Raw genomic sequence first — 12991 nt, 5'->3', positions numbered from 1 at the left:
GCCAGAAGTTTAAACTGGCCCGGACACTGTGAAAACAGTCTGGCCGTTCCTCGATAAGATAAACACAGAGACACTGATTCTACTCAGAAGTATATACCCCCAAATAACTGAAAACGTGTCCACACAAGGACATGTCCCTGAATCTTTAAGGCAGTGTTGCTCATGAGAGCTCAAGGATGGAAATAGCCCCGATGTCTGTCAGGTGATGAATGTATGAATATAATATAGTATATCTACTGGGATATAATCCAACCATAAAAAGGAATAAAATTCTAATACATGCTACAACATGGATGAAACTTGAAATTTTATTCTAAGAGAAAGAAAGCATACATAAAAGACAGCACATGATATGATTTTGTTATTATATGAAATGTTCAGAATAGGCAGAACCAAAACAGGAAGTAGATTAGTGGTGGCAGGGGCTGGGAGAGAGAAGGAACCAGGAGGAACTGCTAATGGGTACAGGGTTTCTTTCTAGTGCAATGACACTATTCTGGAATTAGATAGTAACCAATGTTCCGAATATACTCAGAGCCACTGAATTATCCATTTAAACAGGGTATGCTTTTTGGTATGTGAAATCCTCTTCTCTCTCTCTCTCTTTTTTTTTTGTTTTGGTACTGGGGATTGAACTTGGGACCTTGTGCTAGCTTATTTAAAAAATAAGCAAAAATCCTTCGGGAGGCAGGTGAGGACACACTGGTGTATTGTCAGCTGGTTCTTTGTCACTAACATATGCTGTGGGCTGGAATTCAGGGACATTCTTTTCTTAAGGGACTGCTTTGTTTTAGAATGGTTGCTAAGTGTACTTCTGTAGTGGTTTTATATTTTTGTCCTTGAAAAAAGAAAGAAAGAAAGAAATGTTTTCTCTTAGTTTAAAAGCCATTCCCATATCACAGCAGCTGTCTGAAGCACAATGTAACCCTTGGAGTCTCTGACAGCTAGGACAATGCCTTATTTATAATAAATCAACCCAAAAGAACAGGTCCTTTGCCAAGGCCTTGGGATGCATAGCAAATGAAAATCGTCTTGATTCTGCATCCAGCATGACTGCACATGCTCTTGTTGTTTTTTTTTTAAATTTTTATTTACTTATTTATTTTTTACATGCTCTTGTTTTTGAGTTCAAGGCCATTCTCTTAAGGCGAAGCTACCTGCCCATTCTGCCCATGCTTTGGTTTGTGCTACCCCAAGCTCCAAGCAGCCATGTCAACTTTCAGCCTGCAGTGTTTCTGCCCTTGGTTTTTTTTATGTTGAAGTTTCATTATTTATATACATTAAGCATATTATATATTTTATATGTGGTGAAGACAATTCCTATGCACTCAAAAAAAGGAGAGCAACACTATGGTAGGCTATAGGCAATAATAATAATAATAATAATGATAAAATGTTGGCACCAAAAGGAATGATATGTTATATAGTATTCAGAATAATTAAGTCTAATAACAAGTTGGAAGACACAGAGAGTAACCCTAAGCTTACCTATTTATTGAAGAGTTGATTCATCTCTCCACCTCTTCTATAAGTCATTGATCTCTTTTACTTATTCTCCAGATCCTTTCCCTGTTTCCCCCCCTTGGCCTACCCTTCATTTCCTCTCATCCTGGGCTCAGTACTCATTTGCTAGCTGATCTCCTTGCCTTGAATCTTGAACTGGTCTGATCCATCTTCTGCTTTCCCCCTTCCCATCTTCCCTAAACAGGTCTGATTGTATCATTCTCTGGCTGCTACGGCTTCTTGTTGCCTTCACAATCAGTTAAATTCCTTGCTAAGTGACCTGTGGCCCTCCATGGACCAGCCCAGTGCTTAGCTTGTATCATACAAGGGGCTCAAAAATGTTTCAAAAGTGGCTTGTACCTTCTGCAGCCCAGGAGAAGTAAATGTGCAGTGGGAGGCCAGGTGGGAGAGATCAACTGGCCTGGTTTTGTGGGGTCCTGAAGTTCATCATCAAGTTTTAGATTTTAGTCTGTGTCATACTCACCCACTGGAAGGTTTTATACAGGGAAATGGGTCAAGAGAACCCAAATCTCTTGGATTTCCTTAAATCTTTACCACTATCTGGTGATGAGTGGTAAACTGAAGGGTAAACTGAGGCAGCATTCAGAGTCTGGTCACTGAAGAGCGACTCATCTACTATCAGTCATACTATGGCCCATTAAAATGACACACTTGATAGAAACGCATCAGAGCAGGTCCCAGCCCAGAAGCAAACTAACTGTCCCTCTGTTTCTTCCCAAGGGTTCTGGGAGACCAGCATTCTACCCACAGACTTAAAACCCAAGCTCAGTATCTGACACCTGAGAAGGACTGTTCTGATTTAGAAGCTCAAGTAAAGAGACTATGGGCTTTGGAGGCTTTTGTATAGGGATAACATGGTCAAAATGTCCAAAGTTTCACAGCCTTGGTTCACTTATCTGTGCATAGAACCTGGTAACATTGACCTTCAGGCTGTCTCCAAGTGTGCACTGGGCCATTGTGTCAATCACCTAAGGGTGGGATTCACGGTGCATGGTGTGGGGGGGGTGTCATGTTCAAAATGGTTTTACTACCAGGCCTTCTGGTAGATGCTGGATCTGCATTTTCAAAATACTCCCTCCATTCTAATGGACCTTAACATTTGAGAACCTCTGACTTATCTCATAGCATACCTGTAAGAATGAAATGAAATATGAACTTGGATACTTGGAACATGGACATTCAACACACTCTAATTTCCATCTCTCTTTTCCTATATGCTGGTCACAGGAAGAGGTAATCTTTTCCAAGGTCTATAATTCAATCTTTCATCTCTGAGAACACCAAACAGCATTCCCCGGTCTCCAGATGATTTTTCCTGCCTTCCTCTTCCACCTTCCCTTTCCTGAAGCTCAGAGTGGTCTGTGAGTGCAGGCTACAGCCAGGTGGGGGGAGCACCCAAGATTGCTAGGGTGGTTGATTATGCTACTCCTACTTCTTCAGCCTCTAATCCTACTAACATGTTGATTGGACCTTTTCGTAACAACTACTTCACCCTGCCAAACAGGTGACATCTGGTTGCAAACTAAATTTACCTGGGGTGGGGGCTTATGAAATACTGATACTTGGGTTCCAGTCCTAGGGATTTTGACTTAATTAGTTTGGAGTGTGGCCTAGGGATCAAGATTGTTTTAAGCTCCTAGGTGGTGCTAACATGTACCACACATTGGAAACCATTCTCCTATTTCCTACATCTTGCAGGAAACCTTGAGGCCATGACACTAGTACAAACTACACAGACCCCAGGAGGGAAAGTCAGCCACACCCTGAGCATTCAGACAAGTGGCCACTTACCTGAAAAATGGAAAAGAGACGACTGATTCATAAAATCTCCAGGTTGCCACGAGGTCAATCCTATTGGGGTTGGTAGCATAATACCTCCAGGCAGCCTGAGAAGAAAAGAGGGCCAGGAATGATGTGACATCACCTGATACATGCTTAAGCCCTTGAGTCCTATGGATTTGAAAGTGCCTTGAGCTACCACTCAGAGACACTGAGGTTCCTGGTTTGTTGTGTCTCCTTTGGGAAAAGAAACTTCCTGATCATCTTGGAACTGGTGTTGTGCTGGGTGGAGGTTAAGGGAGATGAGTTAGAGTGGACAGTGAAAAGGGCATAAAAATCCCTGAAAAAATATTTCTAGAATATTCTCTTTCTAGAATATTCCCAGAACCTTCTCAAATAGGTAAGAAAGCAGACAAGGTCTTTTGCGCCACTTCTGGGTACAAAGAGTGCCCAGGAAAGGAGGTTTGGATCCTAATGTGTTAGGACCTCTGAGATGTTCGAATGGTTTGGGGTCTGGAGGGGATGATGGGACCGACTCTTAGAGATTGGGACTGGCCTAGAAAGTTACTATGTAGGACGTATCGTCATCTACCAGGTTGGTTCAGATCCACACAAACACCCACCACAATGGACACAAGCTCACAAGTGGGTGGCCATCCCCTGGGCATTCAAGTAACTACAGGTGGGACACTATTTTCCTATTGGCTGTGCTCCCATGCTCCCAACAACCCATAAAATCACGATGCGGGAACTCCTTGTAAAGTGTAAGAAGGAACTCTTTTGACCTGTTCCTAACCCACAGAAGGGGAGAGATGGTGACAGAGAGTGGGGCCGGTGTCCAGAGTCTACTGGTCCCTCATCATTGTCTGGGTAGGACAAATGGGCAGAATGGCTCATTATTTCACATGTAAGAAATATCTTTGTTTTTCAGATTAGGAGCTCTCCATCTTTGGCAGATGTGAAGAGACTGCATTTCTCCCTGTAGCTTACTGGCTAAGCAAAAGGACTGTGGGCTGACTCTTCTCTATGGGATCCTAGGTCAGCTTGGAGTGAGAAGCAGAATAAGAAAGAAGCCTACATATCACAGGCCTAAGCAAAATTCTCTACTCCAACATTAGCAGGAAAAGCTGATGAGTTCACCCCCGAGTCTTACATTTATTTCTTTCTTGGCCTAGAACTTGGATGGGAGAGTATTAAGATTGGTACCTTCAGCACACACAGAGAGGTCACGTAGATAATCATGGCTATTGCCCACAGGCACCCACAAGTATACATGTGTAAGCAGGCCCACTCCTGCCTGGGTGTGCACATGCATGTGCTGGGACACACACACGCACACACAGACACACACACACACACAGAGTCGTGGGACCCATTCCAGTTTATTTGCAGGCAGACAGACCTGGATGAGCTCAGCAGCTGGCTTCCTCCTTTTCTCAAAGTGCTTCTGACGGTGCTGCTCCTGCACCTTGAGTGCCAGTCCTGACCCCAGGATGCCCTGGAGAGAAAAGCCAGACCACAGTCAGCCCCACCCCACTCCCCCCAGCCCCTCAGCCCCACCTTCAAGGCAGCAGGTGATGAAGGCCTCAGTGGCTCCGTAATGACAACATTGCACGAGAGGGGGAGGGGTAAAGAGCCTTCCTTCTTGAGATGATAGGGAGCTGGGATAAGTGGAATAAATCCGAAGTCAGGAAGGCCTGGGTTCCAATCCTGACACTCATTGTCCAGCCTTGAGATCCTGGCCAAGTCTCTCATCATGCTGAATCTCAGTTTCTTCCACAGGGCCATAAGATAACAGTACAGAAAGTAAGTAGTGAGATATATACATATAGTTACTACATAGTAAGGGGCATAGCACAAAATAGATGTCCAGTAAATGTTAATTGAACTTTTTTTTTTTTTGGTACCGGGGATCGAACTCGGGTCCTTGTGCTTGAGCAGCAGGCAGTGAAACCACTGAGCTAAATCCCCGGCCCCTGTTAATTGAACTTTTAAAGTATTTTAGCAGCTTGAACTGTCCTTTGGGACATTTACTATAGTCAAACTTCACAAGAATTGAGATCTGTTTTAATTTCCAGGTCAGACCTGCATGTGGATTAAATGGATAGAAGAATACACTTTTCGAGATGCAAGAGATCTAGACATAGTGCAATGTTCTTACATCTCTCACCTGTCTCACCTAAGAGAACACTGAGATTCTATCATATATTCAATTCAAATAGCTTAGGAAAAAAGATAAGGCAAGGCTGCTGATGGAGAAAAATCTTCATCAACAAAAGAATGGTAGATAAAGGGACAGCAGAGGGATTGCTATTTAAGAAGATTCTTTTCAAGCTCTGTAGTTAAGAGCCAGACTTTAGAAATGGCCAGATTTGAGATTCCTGACTTCACAACTCAGGAAAATTTACTTACTCAATTAAGTCTCAGTTTTTTCATCTGGCAATTAGAGGTAAGTAGAACATCAAACTCATAGTATTGTCATGAAGATCAAATAAGATGATATAGATAAAAGATTTGACATGATTTGTGCACATAGCAAGTTCCATAAGTGCCATCTATTATTATTTGTCTTTATTACCCTGGGCATGGCCTTGGGGGAAGTTATCCTATCATATGCCAAGACTTACTCATGAAAGAAATCTACTTTTTACATATAGCACTAAAGGACAGGACAAAGGAAGGGAGCTTCCATGTATGAAGAACCTGAGATATGCTAGGTGCTGGGAATACAGGGATGAAATAGAGAATCCCAACCCCTAAGGATCTGGATCCTCTAGGTGAGGCAGGTAGCAGATGTACAACTCCAGCACTGAGTGAGGAATGCCTTTATAGAGCTATGTCCCGAAGAGGGAGCAATAACAAAGCCTAAAAAAGGCAGATTGAGACTAGGTCTTAGAGAAGGAGTGGGTGACTGGGAGGGATGGCACCTAGCAAAATGAAGCAGCACAGGCCATGAGAGAGGCAGGACAGCTAGGCTTAAGGGGCTAGCTGGTGAACGGACAGAGTTTAGAATTTAAGGTGCAAAAAACTGAAAGTTGAGACTGAAAATTTGAGGTGTGTCAGGCAGTGAAGGGATTCTACATGGCATACATCAAAGGTACTTACTGCTGGAAGAGCAAAAAAAGAGACACCAATTAAGGAGAAGGTGGCAGCGATCAGACGGCCTTCCCACGTTTTGGGTGTCTTGTCTCCATAGCCAATGGTGGCCAGTGTGATCTGCGGACAGAAGAGTTCAGATGTGGGGTCCCCGGAAGAGGACCTCAATGATAGGTCAGTTGAGTTCCACCTCTGAGCCTCTGTACCTACTTAAGTGCTGGTCCCATTTATAATGAGATCCCCATGGGAGAAAAGTACCAAGTACTACATAACTTATCTGGGAGGACTGAGAAAACAGCCTGTTTCTAAGTTAAGGATTTCCTATCTATGGGTCAGTAAACGATTTCAACAATTGCACACATGTTTACGGGAGTGTATATTCATGTGTACATATACAGTTTGCCCTCTACTTATAGGTCCATGAATTTGTATTTAACCAAAAGTGCATCTAAAGTATTTGGGAAAAAACACAATAAAATAGCAATATAATTAAAAAACTTAAACAGATAAATACATGTACCAACAATTTTCACATTTACATTGTATTAAGTATTATAACTAATATAGAGAAGATTTAAATATACAGGAGGATGTTTGTAGGTTACGTGCAGATACCATACTATTTACATCAGGTATTTGAGCATTGGTGGATTTTGATATCCATGGGGAATGAGGATCTTGAAATCAATTTCCTGTGAATACTGAGAGATGACTGTATTTGTGAATGTGAGATTTTATGTATGGCTAGTTCTATAAATTGTGCTTCTGAGTGTCTTTGTATAAACCATGCATGTACATGTGCAAATCTGTGCAACTATCTGTTCTGGTGCGTGGGGTATATTCCACTGTGTGTTTACGTGTTTATGCTATCAGTACACCTGTACAGATGCACATGCACCTGCCTGTGGAGAACAGGACAGACAGCAGGTAACACTGTGGCCTCTGGAACCTAGGATTCTGTCTTAAAATATCAGGGCAAATCCTCTAGTGGCTGAGAAATCTTAAATTAGTTACTTAATTTTTCATGCCTCAATTTCCCCATTTTTCAAAAAAAGTTTGAGCTTAAAGTATGTTAATAAATGTGATAAGCTCAAAGTTCTTCTCTGGAGCAAAATGAGACTTAATAAATGACAGCTTTAATACCTTGTGGCTGTAGGGCTATGACACAGATCTGTGTCACAGGTCTGTATGCATATGTATGTATCTGCCAGTGTGTTTGCACATGCAGGGCCTGGCTGAGAACAGTCTATGGCTGATAAGGTACAGTCCTTAAGAGATGGCACAAGCAGACTGTGGTGAGCCCAGTCTTTCTACAGCACTGTGAGAAAGTCCATTCTACCCTGTGGTGGGAGTGTCCTGTCCTCAGGCAGAAAAGGCCTTTCACCTCTGATCAGTTGCCTGCCTGACAGTGCACATACCATGTCCTCTGCCTCTCTCTGTTTCTAACAGTCAGTCCCTGTATCGTTGCTTTCCAGATGACTCACCAGGCCCCACCACAGGGCATCTGCATAGGTCTCAAACTCCTCTTTCATTTCCTCTCCTTGTGCGTCCACTTCTGGCACATCTTTCTCAACCAGGTAAACAAGAAATGAAGAAAGGATGAGCGTCAGGAAGCCGATGTACCAGGCAGTGATGAGTTCCTGGAAGAGTCAGTGGTGGGTGAGGGAGGTATTCACTGAGAAGTCACTGGGTGGATACTGGAGCCAGAGACCCCAGATCTGGAGTCCAGGGATAGTGGTAAAGGACACACTTTCCCACATTCTCACCCTCCATCACTATAAAATGGAATCAAGACCATGGGTATGATTTACAACACCTAGTAAGGGACAAATGGATGCCTTTGGGAGGAGAGGATGACATTTTGCCAAGGAGATCTTGGTATCCAGGTCAGGAGGCTTCACAGGAAGGTGAGAGGTCAGGAGGGCCTGGACACCGCATCTGAGGTAAGACTCAGGGCTCAGGAGTCTTGGTTCTCTGCAGGCTCCCCCAGCAAGGACAAAGCTCAGGCTGACAGAGAAATTGATGGCAAGAGAGAGCTAGTGGGCAGGACCTAGCCCACTGCCAATTTAGTGACCTGGGACAAATGATCTCTTCCTCCCCAGCCTAAGTATCCTCATTTTAAAATGAAGAGACTGGACCACAAGGGACCTGAAAATGTCACAGGTACGAAAGTTTTTATATTAGATGGTTCTGTATTAATATAGAACATATGTGACACATAAAACATATGATTTCATGGTATTATCCCATGATAAACTGGGAAAATGAGTAGGCAAACAAGAGTAAGCTCATTTAAAGGGAAATGTTAACAGGGAAGCAAAAATCAGCAAAGCACGGAAGTTTCAAAAAGCCTGATGGAGACAATCCCTAATGCTCTTTCTAGCTGCTATGTTCTGTATTCGTTTTTCTCCTCCAATGTCATTAGCATGGTAGGCTAGGTAGAAAGAAAGTCAAGATTAGAGGTAAGCACAATCTGGAGGTAAAGCCTGCTGGTCCCAATGAATCATCACAGAGAGTGACCTTGGTCCTGCTGGGTCCTCCCCATGGCTGACCATCTGCAGCCAGCCGGCTGCCCTCTAGGTCTGGAGAATCTCATGGACAGCGCTGACTTCTGCCCTCCCCTGCAGCAGGGGCCAACTGAAGACCTCCGACCCTCCTCAGACTCATACCACCTTCATCGTGAATTGACTGGAATGTTTGCTCCCCCAGTTAGAATGGTTAGCTGTAGTTCCTTTACACTTTCACTATTTTCCAGTCTCCATCTCTAACACTTCCTTATTGTGCTTGGTTCCTCATGGGCCTTGGCCTTCTCCAAGCACCATCACACACTGCACTCAGTGGTGTGAGTTCACGCTACAGCACAGAGCAAGGCTCAGTCATCATGGGAACCCAGCCAGCCACTCTCCTCGGAAAGGGTCTGCCCTGCAGGGGTAGAGAAGGGAAAGGTGAGTGGATATTCCCTCCCCTTGGCTGTCTGAGTATGAGCATCTTGCTTTGCAGAATGCAGGTCTGCCTATATTTGCCATGCTCTCCAGCCCCCAGTGCAAGTCCGAAGTTTCATCTGGTGCTTTATTAAGGAAACATCCATCTGTTCACATGTGCACAGATAAGCTGGCTGCATTGGATTATTAGGACAAGGCATAATGGTTGTCAATGAGTAGTGAAAATGGGTCCCCATTCTGTGCTTTGCAGTCATTTAAAATGTTATTCAAGGTAATTTTGACTCTAGACAATTTTTGTTAGTAGCTCTGTAGTAGAACTGGTCCCCTTTATATGCCAAGGCAGGCTGGGGCTAGGGGACTGGTATCTGGCCAGTGAGGTGAAGTGATGGCAGCATATTCCTTCTTCCTGTGCCATAAGTGCATTCTGCTGGATGTGCCTGCCTCAGTGACTCACTCAGGTTCCTTTCGAAGACAGATGAGGCCAATCCAGCACACAACAGGCTGTGAATGATCAAGATATTAATGTCTGTGTGGTAGGTAGCAGAGACTGCAGGGCCCATTTGTTCTGGGAGCACAGCCTGGCCTAGCCTATCAACTTTAAAATTCTAGCCCTCTATGACATAGAGCTCCTAACATTCATCTCTGAGTATTGTGCAGAATCAAGCCTAGAACCCAGCCTGCTGCACAATAAATGGATGAAGAAATGGCTGAGAGTGTGCTTGTTCACCAGGCAACTGGCGACTCCCCCAAGAAGAGCTTTCTCTCAGCTCTGGGAGCCAGGGACTTCTTGTATACTCATGATGTACATTCTGGAGCATAGCAAGTGGTCAATAAACCTAGGTCTTTGAGTAAAGAACTCTGCCTTCCCCTCCCTGGGGAAGAGGCCCTGCCTTCATTTTGGGACTTGGCTACATTGTGAGCCTGTCCTTCCTCAGGAATTTCATCACAAACATCATAAGTCTGCTGATAATTACATGGTAAATGGCAGATACTGGGATCTATTTTTGTCTGCAAGGAAAAAGGACAAGGACCTAAAGCAGTCATTTTTAGCATGATTTCCATTGGAGCTGTGAATCAGCTCCACTTTGTGGACACAGGCTAAGGTTGAAGCTAGGAGGGTGCTGCGAGCGTGTCTTCTTATAGGAGGCAAAGTAGAAGGTGATGGGAAGAAAGAACTCTGTAAAGAAGGCTCTGGCTGACTCTGAGGCCAGAGATAGCGTGACAAGAGAATAAAACATCTGTGGCAAGAAACTGCACTGTAAGGTGAAAGATTTCCAGGTATTTTAGGTTTTAATTAATTTAATTCATACAACTGTGTGCTGCATAATGATATTTTGGTGAAGAAGGGACCAGATATATGATATTGGTTTTGCAAAATTCTATTACCTCTAATATGATATCCTTCTTAGAGTACAAGCTATGATGTTTGCACAGTGACAAAATCACCTAGTGGCACATTTCTCAGAATGTATGCCCACCAATAAGTAATGCATAAATATATATTTATTTGTGAGGTCTGTGAAGAAAAGTACACTTGGAATAATAAATTCTCCCATTGGTGAGATTCTAGTACTTGGCAGGCCTTTAAACCCTCTTTTTCTTACACCAACAGCTGGAGGGATTCACATTTTACTACTGGGAAGCTCATTAAATTAGAATGGCATCTTTAAAGTCTTAAGCTGGAAAATGGTAGAGCTGAATTCTAAACAGATCCCTAAATTGTATGTATTCTACTGTATGATGCCACCTCCCAGGAAACATTCCCCAGCACTTCCAGGAGCATGTCTGAGATATGAGAAGCAGGAGCATGTGGGTATGTTCTGGGGCTGTCCAGTTGGAGATGGCCCGGTCATGTTAAGCTTAGAAGAGAAGCTCTGAATTGCCTAAGGAGCTCACTCCCTCAGGTCCAGGTCCCCCAAAGCAGAACCAGAGACAAGGATTGAGGTACATGTGGCTTATTTGCAAGTGATTACTGATAGGATGGTCGGAGGGCTCCCATAAAGGGGTGCCCATCATAACTGGCACAAGAATTGACTCCCTTAGTGAGGGAGAAAGCTTTGACTTAAACCCCTGTAAAACACCAGTTCTGGGCCCAGGGATTTAGCTCAGTGGTTTTGCCACCTGCTCCACAAGCTCAAGGACCCGAGTTCGAACCCTGGTAACAAAACAAAACAAACAAACAAAACCACCATTTCTGGGCTCCCTGCCTGTCTTTTCTCCTGCACTGGCCTCCCAGGGGGATTTCCTGCCTGAACTGAGACACAGAGGTTTTCTGCCATTCTTCAAGACCCCACTAGAGCAGCCAGGTCAAAGCAAAGTAGTCCAAAAGCTTGGATTAGCAACAGAAAGGAAACACAGGAAGTTCAATAAATCCAGACAAACTGGATTCCAGTCATCTGGGTTCCATGCCTACTTAGCCTGGAAGTCTAGAAGGAGATGAAGCTGAGTCCATTCATTCTTCCTGGTCTCTCTGGGGAGCTGAATACAGCACGGCCAGGAGCAAACTACTGGAAGTGGGCTCAGGAACTGCATTGCCTGTGTTGTATCCTACTGCACGACTTTGGGGAAAGTTCCTCTCTCTTTCTGCATCTGGTTTTTTAACTGTGAAAATGGTAACAACAGTGCCCGAGTCCTGCGTGAGGTAGCCTGTGTCAAACACTAAGATCCAACTGTGTTTTGGGCTTTACAAAACAAGAGCAACCGACTGATTTTGAAGAGTGGGGATGTTCTGGATGTTCTTCATGTATCAATTCATTTCATCACACCAGCTCTTGAAGGGATTGTCATTCCCATCCGCTAAATACAGGACTTATGATCCAGAGATCCAAAATGGTTACAAAAATAATCCCCAAAGTCACACAGGTAGAGTTTAGATTCAGATCGGTCTGGGTGACGCCAAAAACTTTCATTCCACCTCAGACTGCCTTGCGTGAGCTCACCTCATCCTCTCTCATCCGGTGGTACAGGTGTCATCACCCATACTTGGAAATGAGGAGACCAAGGGACAAAGAGAGGTGATCAACTTGGACGAGGTGACTTGCATATGGCAGAGCTGAGACCTAAGCTCAGGGGTAGGTGTTTGTCAACACCACACCCACACAGGTGCCTCTTCCTCTCCCTATTCTTCCTCAGTGTCACTGTTATCAGTGATGGTGGAATGACTGTCCTTGTGGACACTGTAAGCCAAGGAAGGTCATAAAAGGGCACGGACATGTGAGAGGGCCACCCAATCTTGTGGCTTCTCAGTGCCACTTACTTTGCTATGAGCGCAGATAGCTGAGCCCAGGAGCTTCCAGGTGCCACCCCTCCTGTCCATCCGCAGCATGCGCAGGATCTGTAGGAAGCGCAGGCTTCGCAGGGAGGTGGCCAGGACATTGCCCTGGTTTCCCACAGCAACTACAGGCACAGAAGCAATCAGCACGAAGATGTCTGTGAAAGGAGAGAGAGGCAGAGAATAGGGAGAAGCATGTCAGGTGAAGGCAATGGAATTGTCATAGGTGGCAGATGCACATGTGCCAAGCAGGGAGCAATCTGAGATGGGCTGTGTTGAATCTTGATATTCACCACGCAGGATAATGGGCTTATTCCTTGGGGGCTGATGAGGAGTCAGGAGCTCTGTGATCCTCCCAAGGCCACACAGCCAGAAGTAG

At 44.4% G+C, this 12991-nt stretch overlaps 1 protein-coding gene across 1 annotated transcript in view; it reads right to left on the bottom strand.

The window, feature by feature from the left end:
• Kcnq3 (potassium voltage-gated channel subfamily Q member 3) overlaps window positions 1-12991 on the bottom strand; it is a 310711-nt gene that overhangs the window by 29479 nt on the left and 268241 nt on the right. The window contains exons 4-8 of the mRNA XM_004837934.4: window positions 12598-12770; window positions 7884-8039; window positions 6409-6519; window positions 4706-4801; window positions 3316-3410 (exon numbers count right to left, since the gene is read on the bottom strand). Coding sequence (XP_004837991.2) covers window positions 3316-3410; window positions 4706-4801; window positions 6409-6519; window positions 7884-8039; window positions 12598-12770 — 631 coding nt within the window. The remainder of the gene's footprint in view (window positions 1-3315; window positions 3411-4705; window positions 4802-6408; window positions 6520-7883; window positions 8040-12597; window positions 12771-12991) is intronic.

The sequence above is a fragment of the Heterocephalus glaber genome, unplaced genomic scaffold (genome assembly GCF_053883595.1).
Source record: "Heterocephalus glaber isolate CG9 unplaced genomic scaffold, H.glaber_assembly_v1.0 deba00000281, whole genome shotgun sequence".
Classification (NCBI taxonomy): Eukaryota; Metazoa; Chordata; class Mammalia; order Rodentia; family Bathyergidae; genus Heterocephalus; species Heterocephalus glaber.
Note: the sequence above shows the minus strand (reverse complement) of the source record. Positions and strands in the feature narration are given on the sequence as shown.